This window comes from Rhinichthys klamathensis, unplaced genomic scaffold (assembly GCF_029890125.1).
Source record: "Rhinichthys klamathensis goyatoka isolate OS25496 unplaced genomic scaffold, OSU_Roscu_1.1 h1tg000059l_1, whole genome shotgun sequence".
In the NCBI taxonomy this organism is placed as follows: Eukaryota; Metazoa; Chordata; class Actinopteri; order Cypriniformes; family Leuciscidae; genus Rhinichthys; species Rhinichthys klamathensis.
In genome coordinates, this window is record NW_026606604.1 from 1404294 (window position 1) to 1429664 (window position 25371).

Consider the following 25371-nt stretch of genomic DNA (forward strand, 5'->3'; position numbering starts at 1 on the left):
CCATAGTAGAAAAAAAAATACTATGGAAGTCAATGGTGCCAAAGTTCCAATCGTTTTCCAAAATATCTTCCTTTGTGTCATCAGAAGAAAGAAACTCATACAGGTTTGCAACAACTTGAGGGTGAGTAAATGATGACAGAATTTTCATTTTTGGGTGGAGTATCCCTTTAAGACAGTGTTCCACAAAAATAAAATTGTGACATCATTTATTCATCCTCATGTTCTAAACTTTACGAGTCTCTTCAGTGGAACACAAAAGGAGATAGTACGCAGAATGTTTAAGCTGCTTTTTTCCATACCATTCCATAAAGTGTGGTGTACGTTCTCACACTACAAAAACAACAACAAAAGGCACCATAAAAGCTATATGGAAATAGTCAGTGATTTGTGGGCTGAAGGATTTCCTTCTGAAGCCACTGACAACTTTGAAATATAGCGCACAAGTTGTATGGATCCCTTTTTTTGTCATTTTTGGAGTTTGACTTCTGGTCACCATTAACTTTGATTGAATGGAAAAGAGCAGCGTGAACATTCTGCTTTATATCGCCTTTTGTGTTTCACAGAAGAAAGTGATACGGTTTGGAACTATATGAGGGAGAGTAAATGATGACGTGATTTTTATTCTTGTCTTTAAATTAACAATCCCATTAAAGAAAATCATATTGGATTAAGAGCAATATAAATGACAAAAAACATTTATTTTTTTGTATGAACTAATCCTTTAATTATGAATATAAGGGGAGGTGGGATCCCAAGAATGTTCATCCTGGAACGCCTCAATCGTGTGAAGCCCCATGCTGAGGTGTAATGGAGATGTAACTGTAAACGCTTCTCATTTCATTAAATACTACACAAATGGCTTTATGTCTTGTTCACATGAGCCAAACTCCCATTCCTAATGCTCTTGAAAGTAACACTAACCATGACCATGTGGTGCAAAAGCATTCTTGATATTCTCTCATGACACTTTGAGGAAAAGCATCACCAGGAAATCTCCCCAACGCCCTTTCTGTAATTTCAATTATGTTTCAGCAACAGGAAAAGAAAATGACTCTTTGTCCAACAGTTGTCAGACTATCTGACACTGCTGCCTTCCTAAGGATCCTGCATTGGTGTGGGTGGAACATGCCATGTCGTGCCCACTGGGCCAAAGGGCACAGGGCCATACGGGGCTGCTTGTGAGGGAAAGATTACTCTAAGAAAATAAGGGTGGCGGAGCAGAGGGAATAAAAGGAAGATAGGAAGCATCTGTTGTCTCTCAGTGGGCTGAGTCTCACTACAGGCACAGTGCCATATTTCAAAACATTGTGCTTAAAACCTACAAGACAGCGACAGCTTAAAATATTATTGCACCAAAAATTTCAATGGCTCTGGGTAATCTGTTTACGGGATGAAAAAAAAAATCCACATTCATGAATGTAGTACTGAGTTTATATTGAAATTCCTGATAGTATGCGTGTATGTTTGTACTTATATGTGCGTGTATAATATGCTAAGTCTCCAAAATTTGATCTGCTTAAGTGGATTGTTCATCTTGACCCTGTGAGACAGTCATTACATTTAGTATTGAATGGACATCATTTGGGTCATTCAATAAAAAGAGTACTTTTTCCAGGCTGAATAGGAGATTTCTGAAGTCATTCTTTTATATTTTACATAAATGAATTGAAATACATAATTGTATGTACATTTAAATATAAATTTTAATATATGATAGGATGCAATAAAGTCATTGGATTTTTGCTGATTTGTAGACATTTTTTATGTCTATATCACTATGTGAGAAGAGTTTTTTGTCATTTGAATATATTAAATAAAATGTTTAAGCATACATTGAATCCTATTCTATTCTATTATTTGAAAAAATAATTCATTTTAATATATAAAACAATACAAAATCAAATATAATATAATAAAAGTTATTGGATGTTTGTTGATGTGTAGAAAATGTCTACTACTTCAGCTACTCCACCTTTTACTATATGATAATAGACTTTTTTTCTGTTTTTGCACATGTACACAAATGGCACCGGTTTTGTAGAATGACACCAAAGAATATATTTTGAGGAATGTTTGAACTGTTTTTGTCCATACAATGGAAGTCAATAGGGTCCAAAACAACACTGATTGGACCCCATTGACTTTCATTTTATGGACAAAAAAAAACCCTCTTCAAAAATGTTTAGTTTTTGTGTTCCACAGAAGAAAGAAAGTCAGTTTGGAATCACATGAGGATGAGTAAATGATGCCAATTTTCATTTCTAACTTAACTATCCTTTTAAGACCCCTACCCTTTTGTACACAATAAAAACACAGCAGTTTCTGTTATGTTTAAACTAGCTGCCTGCCCCACAGCTTTGAGACCTGTCCTACCTTCATACTTAAGATGGGCTGTGTGCCACCTGGGCATCTTCAGCTGGCAGAAGCAGGAGGAGGAGGGCACAACAGCTGTTGACAGGCGTAAAATGAACTGCGATTATCCAGACAGAGTGATTTCAGCTCTGCACCGGGGGAAGAAAGGCCGCGTCCCACGGCTGTCAGTGTCAGCATGAGCCACACTATAATCTCCCTGTCCAGCACTTGGCTGCGTCTGGGACAGAGCATTACACGCTGGCTTGAAACATATCATCAAACTCTCAGCAGTAGCTTTACACAATGGGGTTTGGAAAGACAGGAACACTACCGGAGCTTAAGGACGCAATGCAATCAAGAAGCAAAACGGGCTGTTTAAAACTAAAATAAATAAAACCAGGGCTGCACGATATTATAAAAAAAACGGACATAGCAATATTCTGTTTTTCTGCAATATATATATTGGGATATGAAAAGATGCAGGAATTTTCCCCTGATGACATGAACAGCCATATTTGGAAAAAATGTATCATTCTCGAGTGAGTGGGATGGATTTTTTGGGGAGTGCATCAACATAATAACTAATAATAAATAATAATAATAACTTTTTCTGAGGACTTTATTTGAGTGTGAAATCCTTGTAGGGCTGAACGATTTGGAAAAAACTTAAAAATTGGGGAAATTGTTCATAAATGGGTTTACTTTTTACAAGAATCAACACACTTATTTCAGTAAAAAAAAAAAAAAAAAAACTGTTTAAAAAAAACGTTTTCATAGGCCACATTCCCACTGTTGACCAATTCAATATATACTTCAATATGTGAAGTTATGATTTTATTGTGACTATTATTTTAAAAAAAATTATTAAACAAAATCAGGAATAAAATTGTAATATTATTATATTTTAAAATAAATAAAATCTGGTACTTTTTTTTATTTTACTGTAAAATTACAATACTAATATTTACGTCTTAATTTCTTCATTTTTAAACAAGCTTTTATTTTTACGGTTTGCTGAATAAAAATATGAGCTGTCAAGTTTCAGAATGAAGCTGAAACACTCACTGTATAATAAACTACGCACGTGTAAATGCCGCTTCACTCTGAAAACAGCAAAGCAAATTTTTTTTTAACCAAATCGTACCCTGTGCAATTTGACAATCGCACTAAGACATATTTTATTTCGATATAACGTGCAGCCCTAAATAAAACTATTTCAGCAACTTCACAGCTGAAAAAAGATGACAAATTCTGATCTGTTTGCATAACTTAATGTGCCAAGATATGCTTGTGCATGTCTTAGGATAGTTAAAATTCCTCAAAAGCCAGACTGGCAAGATTGTCAGAAGATATCCGTGCCGGACACAATTCGTAATGCAATAATGTTGTAAGATATGGTGTGAGTCTCAGGCTGCTGCACTAATGCATCTGCTGTAATTAACAGCGGCCTCTGATTAACTCCGTAGGGGAGCTCCTGGAAAACTCTATTAGCATTCTAACGGCTCATTTGAGATCCCAATATAGCACTCAAAAACTGAAATACAAACGCATACATTTATTTCTACTACCAAGAGAAACCATCAATATATCTCAGCAAGACTTAATTTAGTGTGTCAAACAGTATTTGATAGATGAATGACCAAATAAACACTACTGTTCAAACTTTGGTGTCAGTAAGATATTGTTTTGAAGTGAAATTAATAGTTTTATTCAGCAAGGAAGCATTCAATTAATTAAAAGTGACAGCAAAGACATTTATAATGTTACAAAAAAAATCCTATTTAAATTTTTTTTTAAAAAGCTCATTTGAACATTATATTCATTAAAGAAACCTGAAACAAAAAGTATGACGGTTTCCACAAAAATAATAATCAGCACTACTGTTTTCAACATTGATAATAAGAAATGTTTCTGGAGCACCAAATCACCATATTAAAAGGAGTTTTGAAGGATCATATGACAGCAAATTCAGCATTGCCATGACAGGAATAAATTACATTTTAAAATAACAGTTATTTTAAATTGTAGTCATATTTGACTATTTTTTAATCAAATAAATGCAGCCTTGGTGAGTATAAAATACTTTCTTTTTTTTTACCGTACCAACCCAGAACTTTTGAACTGTGGTGTATGATGTTGGTGAATTGCATATATTCATAGCAGCTTTCTTATAGGCTTTTAAAGAAGATTAATTATATATTTTTTTGTTTGTTTCTTAATCATTTTTCTTTCTAGAACAGCAAGTTTATTGGATATTATATCTCCTCCACAGAAATGATCAGGTAGCTATGATAACGGATATGTGTTTTTCCACAAGACATCATATGGTCATGTCTAATGATGACCTACACCAAAAAAATATATTTGTTAACTACAGTGCTTCTTTTTCTATAAAAATGAAAACTTGATTTACATTTTTTTTTTTACTTCTCTCAAAGCTCCTTCAGATGCTGCCATCAAAAATCAACCAAATCAAGTCCTGTCAGTACACAGGATGTTGCATCAAAATTGGAATCGACATAACTGAATGGCTTTTTTCAGTGCTTGGATGCAACCAACTGGAAATTAAGTGATTGGAGGAAAAAGGACAGGTGGGCAGGACTTACCACCACTGAGCAGCTTCATGACCAACCACAGCTCATCCTTCACCACAAACGACGTGTAGTACGACACAATGTTGGGATGGTGACACTGGCTCATCGCCTGAATCTCTTTCTAGAGAGAGAGGGGAAATAACCACAGTTAACCTGATTCAACCAATTTCCTTTCTAAATAATTCACAAATTGGATGAAACAACCAATCTGATTCCTTCAAGGCATCTGCAGGCTTTTTAAAATCAAATTGAAGGCTTTTAAAGTCCCTGTAAAGTCAAAATTTTGTATGTGTTCTGAGTTTGTCACATCACAGAAAAATGTGTTATTAGCCACCCTGCCAAATTTGAATGATAAAAAAAGCCAGCAAGTACATAAAATAAGCTATCAAAATCTTGAAAAAATGAGCAGTAGTCTCTGCTCTCAAACGCTGGGGGCGTGTCCGCTGGCTGCGCTGAAACCACGCCCACTCGCGGGAAAGCTGCCGTCGCCACACTCAACTCTACAGCCGGAATAGATGCTCGCACGGTGGGCACGCACTGCCGATGATGGCACCAGTTGTCGGCGCGACGGGAGGATGAATGCCGAGGCGGGAGAACAACGGATTATCAGTGAATGTCTCAGTTGTCTACGAACTATCCCGTGTAAAATGATCACTTACAGAGGCGGGTTTTGGCAGTGATCCTCAGCTCTCCATCAAGGTTGGCTCTTCACAAAATTAATCCACTTCTTCTTGATGTAATCGTTTTTCGGAAATTTAAATAAGGACACCGATCTGTTTTGTATGTGATCCGGTGATCGCATCCAGGTAGTAGGCCTACGCATTTCCGTGACGAAGGCATAGCTAGCTAGCAATCTGTAGGCTGCTGTATTAACTAATAGTACAGACCGTAACTCAGATTGAGTGGCAAAACTGATGTGAATGTGCTCTATATTGTTAGGGGAGCGGACAGCCTCAGTGGCTCCAGTGCGTCATCAAGTAGGGGCGTGTCCAGGAGCTCAGGGGCTCCAGTGCGTCATCGAGCCCCGTTTTAGCCCAGCCCAAAAAATCCGGAAAATTGCAATGGTGAAAAACTGTTTAACGGTCTAACTCTACAATTCAGTACTTCACAGTTCACAGTCTTTGTAATATGTTTTAGCAATACATTTCTAACATTTATAATGTGTTTAGAATTTTTTTTTTAAATTGCCTTTACAGGGACTTTAAGGTTAAGGCAACATCCTAAACCATAAACTGACTAAAAATGTTAACAACTTTGCCATTCAAATAATACAAGTTTTGAAAAAAACAAGTTTTATAAAATTATAAACATCACATTTCAGCCTTTAAACCATTTTTTAAGAAAAGGGAGGAATTAAAATGATAAATGGACTCATATAAAATATGATTATACATATTATTCTAGAACCGTATTATTCTACATTTTTTGAATGCACATTAGCTTCTTGTTGATCCACCGGTAGAATTTTATTTTACAGTCATGTTTCACATGTACTGTATACTTATTGTAGTAATTACAATAACTGGGTAATAACTAGGTACTAACCCTGAACCTACCCCTAAACCTAGCATTAACCCAAGTAGTTACCTTACTGTATATTATTCAGTACTATCTTGGCAGTGCACGTACTGCTAAATAAAGTGCAACCGATCCACCTGTTAACAATGCAACACTGTGTGGAAGATGTGTAAAATTATGAGTTGATTTTTACATTGATCTAAACAAAATGGAAGACGTGCTGAAAGAAAATGCAAATACAGTAGATAGACAGTAGACAGCGATGATGGAAGAGCAGAAAAATAGTGGTTTCTCCGGTTACCTCTGTAAACAAAGTAGCTCTGTTTTATTAGGAATTCTATGGAGGTAATAATATGGAGGGAAAAAAAATGCCATCAAAACTTTCCTTGCCGAAAGAGTTTGCAGGTATGACTGATATAAACACAAACAGCCATTTCATCAAATCATTTTATTTAATCAAATTGTAGCCTTTTGAAGTTTATTACATTAAGCCATATTGCGATTCCTGGTTTTCCATCCCGACATTTAAGACATCTAGAAATAATAATCAATCAAGTCTTTTATTAAATTTGGTGTCATAAAATTGATAAAACTAAATTTAAGACTTAAGGACCCGCGGAGACCCTGTTCTTTAAAAAGACAGCGTTAAACACTGGAATCAGTTCATGTGCTTGTCGCAGACTGAAGCAGCTCAATAAGGCATTTACTGTGTATACATACAGTCACATAGTATGTGGTCCAGAATGCACTGGGCCTCATGGCTTAACCGAATAACTGAGGTGCCTCACAATGGTGCCATTCCAGATCTGGATTAATGTTTAAACAAGTCTAGCTCAGTTGCACAGTTGGCAAATCTTCAGGTTCAGTGCAGATATTTACGTACTTCAGGTGAACTAGTAGTTTTTATTAGCTCACTCGTATATGAAGCACCTCCAGCCACTTTCACCGACCGCAAAGCACGCACAAACTGTAAAAATAAACAACATCAATCCAAGAGTGCTATAAACACCACGACACCTTCACCTGACTGCCTTACAGCCTGTTCCAAATAACCACGATGTCCAAATAAATAGGTGTGTATGTGGTTACTGTCAATATTCATCAGCAAAACAGGGATGCTAGATGGATTTTTTTTTAGCAATCGAAGACAGAAGGAAAAACAAGTCGTTTTTCTCTATCCCCTGTTTATTTGCTAGTCTTTCTATTTGACGGAGCAGTTAAAGTGAAACTCTTGCAGCTCGGAGAGACTGACAGCTGAGGTAATGTTGGCACTGCGCCCGAATCCATCACTCTGAGTGAGTTCTCCCCAAGTCATTTGATGGTGGGGGCTTACTAATGATATTATAAAGCAATTCTGCCACTTCTTTTTAGCTGTCAGGCCTAGTCTTGTTCAATTTGTTACATGCATGCCAAAGCAATCAATAAAATAAAATAAAAATTGCAGGCTTGATGCTAATGAATGAGTATATACTTGTTCATTCCACAATGCAGAGCTTCATAATAGTCTAATGCTGCTTTGTTAATATTAAACTGAATGGGGACCTGAGCTTTCAAGCTATTCTATTTTATAAAATAAAAAAATAAACATTTATTTTGAAAACAACTTTTTTACATGGATGAATTTCTTTACATTATTCGGTTTTACATTTCAACTTACTTTAGTGTGTAATGTTGCTGTTTGAACATGAAAAGATCTGCAGTTACAAAGCACAAAGTCCACTACAAAGGGAGATATATCAGTAAGCCCTGTTTCTGAACTCCCTGAAACTGTAGTCTGGAGTTTTCTTCTAGTACACGTCACAATATTCATCATTTAAATAATTCCCACCCAAGGCATACGCAAAAAAAGGGGCGAGATCTGGTTGAGTTGCATTAGTCAAAACTTGAGTTGGAAAACTCGCGATTATGGTAAGGGGAGTGACATTTCAGAAACAATCTCAAAGCGGTTGACCAATCACAAGAAACCAGTCCAGCCAACCAATCAGAGCACAGGGGCTTCATAGAGACAGGAACTAAACAGATCGTTACTGTCAGACTGGAAAAAGAGGTGCTGCAATAAAGTAAAATATGTGAAAAATAATGTATTTTGAACATTCAAGAATGAAAACCTATTCTAGTTGGTCCTCTTTAAGTCAGGTGTAAATCAGCCAAATTTTAACAGTCTTTTGAAATCACTACTCGATAGTCCCAACACTACAGGAAAGACAGAAATGGCAGAAACTCAAGTAGATCAGCATAACTCAACTAAACCTGTTCTAAAGTCTGCATACAATTTACACAAACACTTCCGTCTTAAATTAACTATAGTTTGAATGCAAGTTTGGTAATGAAATGTAGCAAAAATACAGCCATTCTGTAATTAAGTGCACCACTTTGCTTCAAGTAAAGGGTCGGGTTGCAGTCCCCTCCAATATAAAAAATGAATAAGAAAACAGGCCATTTCAAGTTCCTGAAAAACAACTCATGGCAGTTGAACTTTCCAAGTTGAATCCTCAAATGACCCCATGAACATGAGCCATGTTCTCCACTGACCCAAAAAATTAATTTACAAGTGCAATCATGTATACCAGTCAAGACAAAGCTCTTCCCGTGCCAACACTGTAGGGTCACTGACACCCCAACAGTGGGCCACTGGGTATGTCCCACCCCTCTGTCCCAAAGCTGGATTTCATTCAACAATTTAGTCAGCTTTGGCTGGCTCCACAAAGGCGGTGTCCAGTTCCACGATAGACACCAGTTTGAGGGCGTATGAAAACAATAACGCACTGGACGGTCTTTGGACATTCAATGGCTAGTGCTCCATCTGCATTCTCACAGTAGTAGCCGAGGGTCATCTCAGCGTGGCTGGCCGATGTCTACCCGAGAGAGACAAAAACAATAGCCTGAGCAGGGAGGGTGACATCAAGAGACTGTTTGCCACCCGATTCGTGTACGTCCAGAGGACAATGAGCAAAGAAAAGCACTGAGACTCTTTGTCTGCGCTTATGTCACTGCCTTTCTGCCACTACACCCAGTGGAAAAAAAACAACACTTTCCTTCTTCCTCAGGGCAAATTTCTCACTTTATATATGCTGTTCTTCATTATACATTTATATTTGCATTAAATTTATGTTAAAGCCTGGGGTAAACATTTGTCAATTTGTTTATTAATTTAAAATCTTATGCATCGAAACTATCCACACATCTATGTGCATTTTCTTAAACATATTCACTTAACATATAACACCCCCCCCCCCCCCCCCCCACACACACACACACACACACACACACACACACACACACACACACTCTCACACTCTCTCTCTCTCAACAAGCTCCTTTTTCATTAACTCGAAAATCAGATACAAACAGATCAGCAGGATATTTAGCTGATTCACTTTCAGAAAAGCACAACATATCCTTTAAGATCCGTAAAAGGAAAATCGCTCTCCAGAATTTCATCAAAATACTATCTCATTTACATAAATTTCAGATATCTTAATTGATAAAAAAGGGATGCGAAAAACAAAAAACATATTGACTATTGACAAGTATTACAATTACATCTCATACTGCTGCTGTTTAGTAAAATAAAAATGATCTGATACTTAATAATAATAATAAGCATTTTGTCCAGTTGCATAAACTGAAGAAGACCTTTGACTATAATTGCAATTAAATAATTGAATAAATATTTATGATAAACATTTAACATTTCGTACAGCTTCTGTATATTAATATAAAAATAATATAGCCTAATACAGAATAATAATGACCACAACAACTATTACTATTTTTTAACAGTAATACTAATACTACCAATTATAATAATAATAATAATAAATATAATAATCCTGAATATTAAAATTATTATACAACAGTAATATTTAGCATTTGGTCCAGTTGCATAAAACTGAATTAAGGCATTTGACCATATTTCAATTTCAATTTTCAACGTAATTTTGATTAACATTTAACAAATGATTATGATATACATTTAACATAATATCGTACTGCTTCAGTATAGTAATATAAAAATAATATAATACTGAATAGTAATATAATAACTGTGTAGCCCAAACCATCATATATTTCAAAAGTCGGACATCTTTGAAAATGTAGTTTGAATATATTGTATATATGACAGCTAATCTATCTAGGAGAAATGCAGCACATTTAACCACCGTCATCTGATGGACAATTGGCAGACACTGAAGTCATGTGATTTCAGAAGTCCTTGTCAAGTCCCCGTAGAATAAACGCTGCAGTGGTACACAGTGGGTTCACTATAGATTCAGCTTGACGTCAACGGCACTGACAGGATCTCAGCTCAGTCAGAGAGGAAAATTGTTCCTCCCACCACAACAGTCACACAGCTTCTGCGTTGTGACTTGTTTGGATTGCCCTGTTCTTTTTCGCTGCTCCTGCATGTTGGGAAGAACTAAAGCATGCTATACTCCAGCAAATTGGCCTGATCATAAGTAAAATTGACCCAAACCTCGAAGGAATTTCCTCCGAGTGCAGTCCTTGATGCAGATTACATGCAATAGCCGCCTGCTGCTCTCGCTCATTACGGGAGCAATCTGGCTTTAATTTAATGCCTCCTCTGAGTTTAAGAGAGCGCTCAGCATATCATAACGGCAAAGAAAGCATCAGAGGAAACCTGAACTGCATATTTTCCCTCTGACCCTAACTCTACAAAAATCTCCTGTTAGCTTTCACCCAAGTCATTCCCAAGGGTTTACTTCAGTTCAGCTGGAAGAAAGTCTCCATTTACAGACTTTTTTTCTGAAATCAATGAGGGCAGGACTAGGGATAACATCTCTAACGACTTCTAACTCCTCTGTAAGACACCTGGATATGGGAAAAACTGAGATTCTGGTAGCCTCCCGCAGAGAGCTTGTAAATCAGGAATATGAGCTTTCCCAGTGAACGACGAAATCGGCTCCGCCTGGTCACGAGGAAAAGTATGACCTTTTGAGCTCCTTGAGGAGTTGACAGATGAAATTAATAAGATGGGAAGGGGAAAGGATGTGTGTAAAAAACTTTAGGACTCGTGTATGGAAACTTGAACTTGACAAGGGTGTACAAAAACTGGGAAACTTTCAAAAGAAATTGGTGTTTTAAGGGATTTTCAGACCTGTAAATCTTTTGCTTTGTTCCGAAACAAGGACTTAATGTTGCCATTTCTTCTTGGATCGGTTCGCTTTCACAAGTCAACATGTCAAAGCATATCAAAATGTGTTTATGCAAGTCACATGCGAGTAAAACTGTTGTCTTATTGGTCAGAGTTCACTTGTTTACGTTCCTTTGCGTCATCCGTTTCTCTCTCACCTCAACCGAACCGCTCCAGAGTTTGCCTTCAATCAGGTTGAGACAACCTCGTTCAGGCGATCTCGGAGCGATTGTTTTGGTGCGGATCTGAGCATGATTGCTGTGTTCATATATGCCTCAATGAACCGACCTAAAAAGAAAATGCACCAGGTTCCGAAACAAACACTCCAAATGAGCCAGGTGTGAAAACGCCCTTGGAACTGGAAGATTCTTTAAGTTCTTTAATGACTGGGATGAAGTCTTAAATTAGTCAATGTTGTGATTCACACAGAAGTTGCAAGGGGAAAATTCTGACTAGGAAATAAAAACTCTGTCATAAAACTGGAAAACAACACAGGGATTCCCTTTGGTCCAGTTAATAATGGTTTCCAGGCAATCTGGAAATGTTAGAATCCATGTGTTAGCTCTTTTCCTCACATGAAATATTTCTGATTCTCATTTCAATTTCACATAAGGAAGTTTTTATAATAATAACAACGTTATAATAATACATTTTAATGACTTTAGTTTTTACTCGTTTTTTGGAAATATAAACATTTAAATGGTGGCTGTCATAAAAACAGATTTATTTAAAAATACATTAAATATTGAACAGGTTAAGTAAAAATTAAATGATATGCAGTGCATCTCTTGGTTAAATTATTTTAGCAGACCAACATGTTTTGAATGTTTTTTCTAAGGTAAATGTAACATTGTTTACAAGCTCTTTCCATCTTTCGGCTGTTTAAACGCTGATTGAGATTTCTGATACAGATTTCTGTAAGTTGTACTGTATCTTTCTGATGCTCATTCATGTTTATATTTCAAGCTGTAATTAGTAGTAAAGCGGATAGGATAATCAGTTCATGTGCCGCTTGAACTGAGGCGCCACAACAATCTGTCACGACACATTAAAGAGCGCCAAAGCAGTATTTATTGTTTGAATTTCACAACAAAATCTACAGAATTTGAAAGCTAAGACTTTGTTTTATATCAGAAGCCACAAAGCTTATTGCGATTTATTGGATGAGAGATTCATCAACTGAAAACAGCATAGACTGAAAGATCAATTATTGGGATTTAATCGATACTGGTTCTTCAAAATGAGAATGGATTAAAATCGAGAAATCAATATTTTTAACTATGTCAGGCAGAAACCTTGTATCTCCAAAAATGCTCATTTTCAGGAAATGGAAATAAAACCCTGTATTTCAAACACTGCGCTGTGAAAGTTGATAGTGTGGCTTTATATGTGGTCAGACACTTGCATGTGTCATTATTTTATTAACATTTTAACGAAATCAAGCTCAAATGGAGTTACAAGGTTTCACCAACTTACAGGTTATAAAGTTTACTCGAGCTATGTGGGCGCTCAGTTTTTTTCTGTCATTTGGCCCAAAAAAAGCCCATGTTATTAAAGACGAAGTGCTACGGACAGGCTATTTAAGATAAAACTGGCTATAGGACAAATGCTAGACTAAGACACTCTTCTCTGCTCCTCAAAAAATACATAAAGCATTAGCATATATATATATATATATATATATATATAGTGTTTATTGAGTAAAGAAAACACTATTTATTCAAAGAACCAGTTCTTTATTTACCCTTGCATTGCAAACAAGCAGAGACGGTCCAAAAATATGTGCAGCACTGAATTCACGAGGCGGGGCGGATTAGGTTTTACCGACAGTTTGAGGATCCAATGGAGTTACGAGGTTTAGTCACACAAGCTCTTTTTAATATGTTTCATTGGTTAGATAATTGCAAAACCCACAGACAGATGTAAAGGGTAACCCGATAGTAATGATTTATGAAAAAATAAATAAATGGAGATACAAGGTTTCTACCCAAAGCGACGATATGTAAAAATCTGTTCCCATTGCCCAAAGACATGTAGCCTACTGAATGTTGATACGCTGTGTCCATACATTACAATCAGTCCTGTATGGTCATTATTCACTGTCAGCTCATAAAAGGTGTTGGCATTTATGAGCCATGACTTATTGAGAGGTATTTCTCATATGCAGCCTTTAAATGTTCCAAAGATGGGATCATGCCCAACAGGTTTCATACATTTAAGCAGAACATGTGAAACTCCCATAAATGTCTCTAACCGTAAGTCGACATGAAATGGAATTCACAACCCATGTTACTTCCATTCATGCGTTTGTATCTTCAAACGCAACAAACTAAACAACAACAGGTGCCATTTAAGTATGTGGTAACAAGTTCAATACCAGGAGCTCATCCATGCTTGTCTGACATTTTTCCAGATTGATGCGTTTGATGGCGACCTTCTCCTTCCTGGGCACACAGTAGGCAGCCTGGACCACAGCTGTAGCGCCACTCCCTGAAACACACAAGAACGCATGTTAAACTCAGAACATCAGGAGCTGCATGGGACATAAAGTCGTGACAGATAGGAGAATGAAGAGGAGAAACTGACTGTTAGGTTAAACATTACACATAAAGCGTGACACTATATATTAGGTCTGGGTAAAAAATATCAATTTCTCGATTTTAATCGATCGCTACCGAAATCCGTATCGTGTCTCGTCAATCGCTCAGTGTTTCAACCGCGAAAGACGTCAATAAAACAGCTAGTAAGAAATATGTCATGTAATGTCACATTTAGGCCTACCTCAGAAAAACCATATTCAGTGACCATAAACTCGATAGTCAGCTAGAAAAATTAACTCTAGACTAGAGAGGAGCATTTTGCTGAATATGTGCACCATATTCACTACAATTTTAAATGTTCTTCAATATTTAATGCATGTCAAGTTATGACAAACAACAGTTAAATGTTTATATGTCAAAAAATTAATTGGAATAGAAATATAATTATGTGATTGTAAAGTTAGTATTATAACTATTATTATAAAACTTCCTTGAGTGTAATTTAAGTGTTTGCAGACAAATCAGTTAATTTGAACCTTCAATATTATAGTAATGTTGTACCAACTGACTCCCTGTATAGTTTACAGCATAAGTTGAGTTTTTTTTTCCTTGAGAAAATTTGCCATGTACTGTACCTGATATATATCCAAATAACATTTTAATTAACTGAAGATCTGTCAAATTTAAGAATATAAACTTTAATGGGATTATAACAATAACTTAACAATTTACTTCAAGTGCAAAATAAACTTAGTGGGGAAAAAATTAACTGACAGCTCTTATTCAAACCGAGATCAAAAAGCTGATATCAACAGAAACTTCACTAAATATTATATACATTACAACACTATATTAAAGGCACGGCTAAATGTGGCATGTATTTTATTGGGTTTATGTGAAGTTTAAGTTCACTTAAATTAAAAATTGTTATATTTATAAGCCTATATTAAATATTGGCTTTCATTTCATAATTATACCACGGCCTGTTTAAATACTCGATTCTGATTGGCTGGAAGGTGTGCAGTAAAACCGTTTAATGCACAGGTAGTTCCAGTCAGTTTGATTACAGTTCGAAATTAATCCGCTACTATAAACATTGGTAACCATAGTAACAGAGTTACACTTGCAAAAGAGTGAGAGAGAGACACATATGAAAACGTTAGGTAGGCTCAGAGCCATAGAGAGAAAGAGTTACGACGCTCTCGGATGTCGCCGCGATGGCTGTCACGTGGTTCATGTAAGCCCCAATAGTTCCAAAACATACGCGGCTGTCATGTTCTTCTATGGGACAGACAGCAGCGATTGCATTATTGACCGGTAAATATAAAATAAAACACACACCCAAGTACTTTTTCAGCTGTTACTGCATTATTGCATTTTGTTAATGTCAGTTTTGCATTTGGAGAGGCAGGCTGACAACGAAATAGCCTACTACTGTATATTACTTAGATAGCCTACGTTTTAGGCTTTTTTTTTTTTTGAGGGAAAATACAGAGCTAGATAAGATCGAAGACGACAAAGATGAGGTCAATACGAAAAAGACAACTAAATGGGCAGTTAACACTTTCAGTGACTTGTTGCGCCAAAGACAGAACAATTGTGATTTCGAGACATACTCTGCGTCTCTTTTAAATGAGACATTGCGGGAGTTTTATGCCTCTTCAGTCTACCGCTGGACGCGAATACAGTGTTGCAAGTTTGATGTGTCTCAGAGCAGGTATAAACCGTCACGTTACAAAATACAACATCATAAGGGATAAAGACTTCAAGTCAAGCAATGCCGTATTGGTATCACGAGCCTTCACTCATAGTACTTAGTAAAAAAAAAGATGCCATTAAACCTGCATTTAAAATAAACACCAACTTTATTTTGTTTCTACATTAATTTGGAGATTCAATGTAAAAATATGTATTAAAATCTAAAAATATAATTTTAATGTTAGGTGAATTCTAAACAGAAAAATGTGTGATTAGGTTGTTTTTTTCTGACAGCACTAAAATATATATATTTTTAAATCATTCATTACAAATAAATTAATTTAAAACTAATAAAATATTAATCAAAATAATATTTAAAATTGTCACCAATGCTGCACCAATGCATATTTTGTCATTTTAAAATTGTTATACTTTTTTGTTGTATGAATGACAAATGATTATTACCGTCAAAAAGCAGGAATACAATAATGATTGGTTCTGCATATTGGTTATGAGACATTTTACAAAGATCATTGCTCATTAAAAACAATAACATCTATCTCTAGCCATGACACTTACTCCCTGGGAAAGTGTTAAAGAAAAGCTGACAGCTAAATGCTAAATCAAAACATTCCTCTGTCACTGCAGCATTGGACATTTATTCGAGAAGACTATTAAATCCTAACAGACTATAAGTCGAAGGATTTGAGCGCTATACTTGGCTTTCAACTTTACTGCAGAGGTTAATCTCCAGAGTGCTTTAATGAGGTTCTGCTCATGGCACCACAGACTGGCACAGGAGAGAAAGCAGACAAGACACTTCTGGAGACCGTTATCCTTGAGAACGCAAGGTTGTCCTAGTCCGCACACCCTGAATAATAGAAGACAAGACTCTACGGGGGCCCAAGACCCTCGTAAATCAGCAAGCACCTATGTTTCCACTGCGAGCTGAATATAAATGACATATTATTATGCTGGTATGAGGCAGAGGGAATTGTTTTAATCATCTTTAATCAACTACTCAAACTCCATATGGCCTAATAATAACAAAAACCTCATTGTTTAGCATTTTGATTGCACCAGCAGGGCACCATGGATTAGGGGATCAAATCTGACAACAATTCTCATTTTCTGAACTGAACTGGTTTGACTAGTTTGTGTACAGCCAAACACAGTCATTGGAGAATTTGAACCACAATGATGAGACTGAGCTGAAGTAGTATAGCCAAAATGTTACTAAAATGTGCTGACAGCAATCCCATTAATCACATCCTGGCCTCCAGAAGGATGTTGGTCCCCACTCCCAGCATTGGCCCTCACAATGCAAGCTGTGAATAATACAGTAGGTCACCCGGGATGTTCACCATTCATCAATCAGAGAGCTATATTTGAGACCCTATGCTATACATTAAAGGAGAAAAGATGAAAAGATTAAGTTGCCTGTGCCAACAACATGAGTTTAAGTATAAATTCCTACAGACAAACAAACAATCGGTTGTTAGGGATTATTCAGGAAAGAATGTACTAAAGTTGGCATGAAACAGAAGTTGCAATAGTCTTTTCTTCCCTATTGTGATGTATATTCAAGTAAAACGGCTTCTCGAACAAGAAAAAAAAAATGTAGGGTGGGACTTGATTTTGTCCACTGGATGGTTAACATGACTAAACATGTCATCAGAGAAGAGAGAATTTTAAAAAATATGTGCATGAATAAATCATTTTAATTAAATGCTGCAATATTCCATAAAAATAAGAATTGTCCATTTTTATTTCATGGCAATAATCATCAGCATTGTAGGGTTGCCGCGGTGAGGAAAATTTCCCACCGGTTAATCGTCGTGTCACAACACCGGTAATCCCGGTGTCACCGTGAGGGGCGGGGCGGGGGGGTTAAATAGCTTTTAAATGCGTGCGCGTTATACTTTCACTTTCGAAATAAGCGTCAATTGGCAATTCAGCGTCAATTGCTTGAATGGACAAAAAACAACAACTCGGCTCGCTGATAATAAAACTTTTATTTATAGACAGAACTTTTATTAGCATAACGAACGAATAAAAATAACCCCATGCATAGGCTGAAAATCGTCAAACTGTGGGCCCAAACAAATAAGAACCATAAAACGTTTATTAACGAATAAGAAAATAAAACAGGCCTAAATAAATTACACATTCCGCCATTATCTTGCTTTTCTGTAATTTGACTCGTTCTCATCTCCACACGTGCTAAATGGAATCCTGATGCTTGCTGATCTGTGACGTGACTGGCTCTTGGCACGCACTGCGCAGTTCAGTTTTTAATTATAATGTATGCTCTCTTCTGAACTAAATAATTGATAATAAATATTTTAGCAAAAACGAATACTTTAAAAAAGTCAAGACATCGCGGTGTCACGGTGGGAAAGTGATGTCACCGGTGATGGGGCTTAAAACAGGTAACACCGTCAACCGCGGCAAGCCTACAGCATTGGTCTATATGTAGGCTAAATGTGCACCCTCGCTTCCCCCATTTTACAGTGATTTATTGTGATAAATAATCAGCAGCTCCCAGTCAGCAGTGGTGAGAATTTACCAACAGTGGTCCGAGGAGGGACAAACCGGCGACAAACCCAAGGCTCTGCGATGCACAAGGGCAACAAAGGCAATCCCGTCTGGTCCGAGCCAACAGAAGGTCTACTGTGGCACAAGTCGCACAAAAATGTTTAATGATGGTTAGGGAGGAATGTGTCAAAACAGACTGCTGCAAATGTTGCTGGGTAGCTGCAGACCAACCAGAGTGTCTATGATGATGATGACCCCTGTCCACTGTCCAAAGCGCCTACAATGGGCACATGAGCGTCAGAACTGGACCTCGGAGCAGTGGAAGAAGGTCGCCTCGTCCGATGAGTCCCGTTTTCTTTTACATCATGTGGATGGCCGTGTACGTGTGCGCCGTTTACCTGGGGAAGTGATGGTACCAGGATGCACTGTGGGATGACGACAAGCCGGTGGAAGGAATGTGATGCTCTGGTCAATGTTCTGCTGGGTAACCCTGGGTCCAGCCATTCATGTGGACGAAAATTTGACACGTGCCACCAACCTAAACATTGTTGCAGAACAGGTACACCCCTTCATGACAATGGTGTTCCCTGGTGGAAATGGCCTCTTTCAGCCCCCTTCCACACTGCACACATTGTTCAGGAATGGTTTAAGGAACATGATGAAGAGTTCAAGGTGTTGCCCTGGCCTCCAAATTCCTCAGATCTCAATCTAATTGAACATCTGTGGGATGTGCTGGACCAACAAGTTCGATCCACAGTGGCTCCACCTCGCAACCTAAAGGACATGAAGGATCTGCTGCTAACGTCTTGGTGCCAGATACCACAGGACAACTTTAGGGGTCTAGTGGAGTCCACGCCTTAGCAGGTCACAGCTGTTTTGGCAGCATGCGGAGGACCAACGGCATATTAGGCAGGTGGTCATAATGTTTTAAACTTTTGGATCATCAGTGAACGCTACTGTTCTAAAAAAAATGTCTTTGTTTAAAAAATAAATAAATGCTTTTATTTTGCAAGGATGTATTACATTTCAAAAGTAACAGTAAAGACATTATAAATGTCATAAGAGTTTTCTATTTAATAAATGCGGTTCTTTTGAACTCATAGAAAATAGAAATAGAAAACAGATATTTTAAACTAATAATATTTCACAATATCGCCGTTTTTAATCTATTTTGATCAAATAAATGCAGCATTGGTGAGCATTAGGGACTTCTTTCAAAGACATTAAAAAAATCGTACTAACCCCAAACCTTTGAACGGCTAGTGTCAAACGTTTAATATACTTGTTTAAGCGCTCTCTAACTGTTGATGCTTCTTAACTTCCTTCTGTCTCCAATAAACGTGTCAAATATCTAACACTGAGGGAAGTAATAAAACAGCAAAAGCAGCCTAGCAACCCAATAACAAATATAATTAAGTCATGATACTTTATTATATAAGCATAATAAAGTACTGAAAACAACCTGTGAATATCAAAGACATTATATGGTCAGTTATTAGACGTTAATATTGCAGGTGTGTTGGGTGCAATAAAGTGCTGTTATGTTACTGTTCTCAAGTTTTCGCCCTAGTCAAAAATCACAGGCTCGTCTATTGATTTAAAAGGAAAATAGTGAGAGCTTCTGTGTACATCTGCACCACAGCAACAGGATTCTACTGAGGCCTGTTGCTGCTTTCTTAATCGAATGATTCAATATTACGTTACCAGGTTACGGGCCTTAGAAAAATTAAATGAAGAACCACAAGCTGATGTTGTGTAGTTGCTTCCCTAATTACCGGCAGAAAAAGAGGAAATACGCCTGGTTTTAATCAAGGATTTTGATTCATTCTGTTTGATTCATTTGATTAATTCAGCCAAATGTTTACCAAGAATACCAAGATGCACAGACAGTGATCTGACCACAAGTGCCTGCAGACTGAAAAGTACCAAATGTATCTGATCCGAGGTTTATAAAATCTGAATTATTCATTTCTTCCTCCTTCCTTGATGTCCCATTAGAAAGGATGCTAACTTCATGAGGGAGTTTAGGAGGAGATAAAGGGTAATGCTAGCCTTCAATTACTTTCCAGTATCATGCATTAACTAGCTATTTTGAATTCAAAGCCACACTTGTCAAGAAACAGGTTCATTTGGACACGCACACACACACACACACACACACACAATAGACCAGCATCTGAAATAGGCTGAGGTCCCTCAGAGCGGTGTGAATGTGTTCCTTCATGCATAGCTCTCTGTTTGTGCTACCTTGAGTCAGCTTGTTCTCTCAGGAGCCCTTTATTACATTTCCTAGGCTTGCATTCCGCACACTATTCTGGGCCGCACTGAGACATGTCACACTTAGGGAGCTTCGTACAAGAGAAAAGCTCTGATGGAGCACTTGATGCACAGGAATTCGTAAGATTCACTTTGAGGGCGAATTGGAGTTCGGAAAAGAACATCTGGACAATTGGTGGAGAATGTAGCAGAAAAAGACGGAGGGCGATTTTCGCAAAACCTTCGAAATAACAGCAATGATAGCAAAACATGTCTTAACATACAGCATGTCTGGTGTAGACCAATTCCTGAACAAATGACTCACATGAACCGGTTGTATTTAATGAATCAAAAACAGAGTGCAACTGGTGTAGCCTGATTCAGAAACTGAATGTATGACTCTTATGACTCTTATGACTCGTATGAACTGGTTCTTTTAACTGGATTCAAAGCTTTCAACATAACCTGTGCAGTCCAATTGATGAAGATTGTGAACCAAAAACATACAGTTCAACCGAAGTCTGATTGATAAGGAAAGTTAATCATATGAACTGATTCTTTTTAGTGACATAGCCTACAGCACAATCACTGTAGTCCGAATGATGAAGAAAGGTAGTCATATTTGAACTGGTTCTTTTTACATACTCTCTAAAAAGCATACAGAACAGCAAGTGTAGTCAGAATCATGAAGAACATAGGTGTGTTCGACTTGAAGTGGCACTGCGCAGACTGATCGACGTATAACATCAATATACCACAACAGTGATTCAAAAGCATGGATCTCGCATTGTCATACAGCACGCAGGGGTGGTTCTTGACCGTTTTTAAGTGTTTTGTCTGTTGTCTCAGCCCCCCTAAAACTATAATCACCTATCTCAAAGATCGAGCCAGAATTGCTTAATTTGCTACAAGAAAGTTTATAATTTTCACGTGTTTTAAGTCTTATCAGTTTAAACATTCAAATGATTTTAAGCCATTCCAGCGCAAGACTAAGTGAAATTTTATTAATTCGGTACTCGCGTGCTAATAGATTGTTTGTGTCCATATTTTTGTTTTTTAGCAATTAAAACTAGTAAGACTGGTATCATTATATAATTCATAAAGTTTTTGTATTGAATAATTTAAGCACTGGTAGGGTATTATGACTTACTATATAGCAATGGTACCAATTTACAAAGAGGCACCACTTAGGCAATGGTCTCCTGCTCCACATTCTCACTAAGAAAGGCTAAGCCACCCTGAAGACCAAATCCTAAAACCGCCCCTGTCATACACCGATCGGTCTGTGCAGCGCCACTTCAAGTTGAACACACCTAATGACTCATTCGCTCTTAAAAGGGAAAAAGAATTTCCAACTCAAGGCAACATTGATAAACACAGCTTATTTTTCGCCTTACAGTCTCAGACTGTCAAACAGCAGTAATCAAACATTTCCAGTCTAGAACAGTGAAGGACTGTGGAAGCTGAGAGGAACAGAGCACGGGTCTGACTCCATCCGAGGAGACTCTGTGCTCTCTGAGGTGGAAAAAACAGCTAGGATCAGTAAAATAACAAGACTCCAATTCCCCTGGGAAGATACCAACACAATGGTTCAGCTGAGTGTGCTCCAAACTCCAGCGGAGAGTGGAATAAGAGAAGTACCCGAGAAATCCTCCTGGACTACATGGTTTAATACAATCGGATCCAGCTAAAACAAATCTTTGTCTGTGATTAACAGTAACGTGGTCAAAGCAAATCAGACAAACCCATCCTTGGCTGGAAGACCAAAGGAAACGTTGACTAATTTCAACTCCATTTAATGTCACGCTTTTAATGGAAAGAACATGTGCCTGCCTTCAGCTTCAATTCTATGAAATTAAAACTGTTCACAAGTTCTCAGAATTGGAGTGGGAGGTGAAACATACTGCATTGTGTTTACAGCCTAAAAGTGGATGGTAAACTAAACACACATGGCCTATTTCATAACACTGTAATTGGGTTTTAGAAAAACCTGGCGAATCTGGCCAAAACATTTTCTGCTCATATTTTGACGAATGCCCAGTAAGTTCGTTTTAAAATAATTTATAGAAAATTCTGAAGGAAAACATGCCACTTTTCAGTGATAATTTCAGTAATGCATTCTGCATGATTCTGGATAACTTTAAAATAATTTTATTTGCCTTTGACATACTTGTTAAATAGAGATCACTTTTTTCTACGATTCTGAACAGACAACTAAAAAAAAAAAGAAGTTATGTACTAGAGGTTCTGCCAAAATGTTAATTGCTCCAGTCTATTTTAAAAGGTTTCATTAATTTGAAGGATTTTTTTTTAATGGTTTGAAAGAATGATTCAATTCATAAATACTTAATTTGTTTCATTACTGGATGAATCAAACTTTTTTTTCATTACTAGATCAATCAACCTTTTTGAACGAATCTCTTGAATGAATGATTCAATGACAAATACATCTTTTAACAGTCACTGGTCGCCATCTAGTACTGTAATTTGCATAACAATTACGATGTAATTGATATCATTGTTATTTAAAGCCCAAGTTACTTTCAAAACATTGAATTACTCGATTTTGATCGCTACCGTCAGTGTTTATATCTGAACTAAACTTTTTTCCCAGTCCTTCTCCATAGGCCTACTGTGTGGTTCAAAAAACTGTTTGTAAAGCTTGTTCGTACCTATACATGACTGTAACGGGGTTCAGATGTTATGGAAAGAAGGAGGTGGGAACCGGCGAACATTCAACACTTTAATAATAAAATAAACAAATACAAAATGAAAGTAAAGCCAGCAGCCCCTCACGGACGACTGCTGGCCACAGAAACAAAACACAACATAACATACAGCCTGTTCCTCTCTCGATCTTCACCGTCGTCGCTCCTCCTTTATGCTTCCGCTCCTCCGTGAGAGATGCGAGGACCGGTGCGTCTCACAGGTGTCGTTCATTATCACTCGCGCCACCGGCCTCGCGCCGCTCTCACGTCACTCGGCCTCGTCCTGCTCGCCACAATGACAACTGATTTCTCTGGCTCAGTGGCAGCGCGAGCACAGATTTGAATGTTTCAGTGTCAAAGGTTTACTAGACACTGGCGAATCGCTGTCATTTAGGAATAAGATCGTGTGGGTGGTTGATTAATCGCGCAGCTGTTTCAGATAAGTCACCTGACTGTCATCTATAATCCACCCAAGTCCTCCTAGGAAGTAGTTTTGTGCAGGTAATTAGCAATTTTTATGTAAATAAAAAAAGCCTCACATTAGCCCCTTTTACACATACAGTCAGGTTAAAATTCCACTTACTGGTAAATTACCAGTAAGATCATGTGAACAGGACCTTTTTTTTTTTTTTTTACGGTAAACTGGTTCTGCAATTTACCAGTAAGTAAGGGATAATGTACATCCAGCAGGTTGTATCGCAGAATAAACCCTGACAGGGTGATCAGGACCCAGACACAAAGCAGATTTATTAGGTCTTTTAATGCAAAGCTTCCGAGAAGAAAGCAGTTGCTAGCAAGCGTCAAGTTCAGTTGTTAGTAAGCTCCTCAAGTTGCTCATTCGTCAAAGTCAAAAGTACCATTCACAAGTCACTATAATATTCTGGTGGCTAAATATGTCTTTCGCCCAACCTTTAATGCATGTGTTTTTCCCCCAGCCATTTTATCATCCACAAAGAAAAAGGTCAGATGGCTTACAAACTATTTGAGGTATCATTCATGTCTATAGAACAACGGTGGAGGATGATTTATGCACTGAAGATTAACATTTACGGTTAGGGTGTGTTCAGATCTCTAACCGTAAACATGAGCAATAATAGAGATGCTTTGCTAAGCAGTAAGCACTATTAATAATTACAAGGTGGCTGATGAAAACAAAGTGTTTTTTTTATTTCACATACAGTCACTCATTCTTTTAGTGCATTTCTCTAAACCAACTGAAGCAATACTTGGAATACAAGAAAACAGGGCCTTCATAAAAGCTGCTCTGGTCAGCAACTACAGCGTCCAGCTGGGCTCAACACCACTGGCCGGTTTACACAAGGATTCAGACACACAGAAATGCTTAGCACCATAAAATGAGCCCAAATAAAGTGACAGAAGAGCAACCAGCTCCTTTATTAGTCTATGCTTATCAAGCCTATACATTATCCTGTAAATCAAGACTTCTCCATTCATGATTCAAGAGATTTAGGATTGAAGATTAGGCTAGTACACTGCAATTAATTTTTTTACCGAAACACAGAAACTTATTTCTGTTTTCAATTAGCTGAAAACTGAAGCCAAATTAAAGTTTAATCAAATTATCAATTCAAATTTAATCATCATCAACACCAAAGTCCTTTTAGGCAAGTCGTGCCACTCGGCCGCCATCTTGGCAACGCCTCCGGGCAGCTATTTCGGACTAACAAGACCAGGCTCCTATCTAAATGAATGGGCAGAGAGTAAGAACTGCACTTTCACTGGTCACCGGGACATAAAAACTGCAGGTCTTCACATTACTCCCATCCTGATGAAGCTTCATTGGCTGCCAGTTAAGTCCCGCATCAAATATAAAATCCTCCTCCTGACGTACAAGTCCCTTCATGGACTTGCACCCCAGTACATTACTGATCTTCTCCATCCCTACACTCAGTCACGGTCCCTGCGTTCCTCTGACAAGGACCTGCTTGCTGTTCCTAAGTCCAGGCTTAAGACATTTGGTGATAGAGCTTTCTGTGTTGGTGCTCCTTCAC

General features: G+C 37.5%; 1 protein-coding gene across 2 annotated transcripts in view; it reads right to left on the bottom strand.

Annotated features, from left to right (window-relative positions):
• Positions 1–25371, bottom strand: part of oxsr1b (oxidative stress responsive kinase 1b) — a 53981-nt gene that overhangs the window by 22093 nt on the left and 6517 nt on the right. For both annotated transcript variants that reach the window (XM_056248853.1, XM_056248854.1), the window contains exons 2-3: positions 13997–14109; positions 4959–5067 (exon numbers count right to left, since the gene is read on the bottom strand). In XM_056248853.1, coding sequence (XP_056104828.1) covers positions 4959–5067; positions 13997–14109 — 222 coding nt within the window. The remainder of the gene's footprint in view (positions 1–4958; positions 5068–13996; positions 14110–25371) is intronic.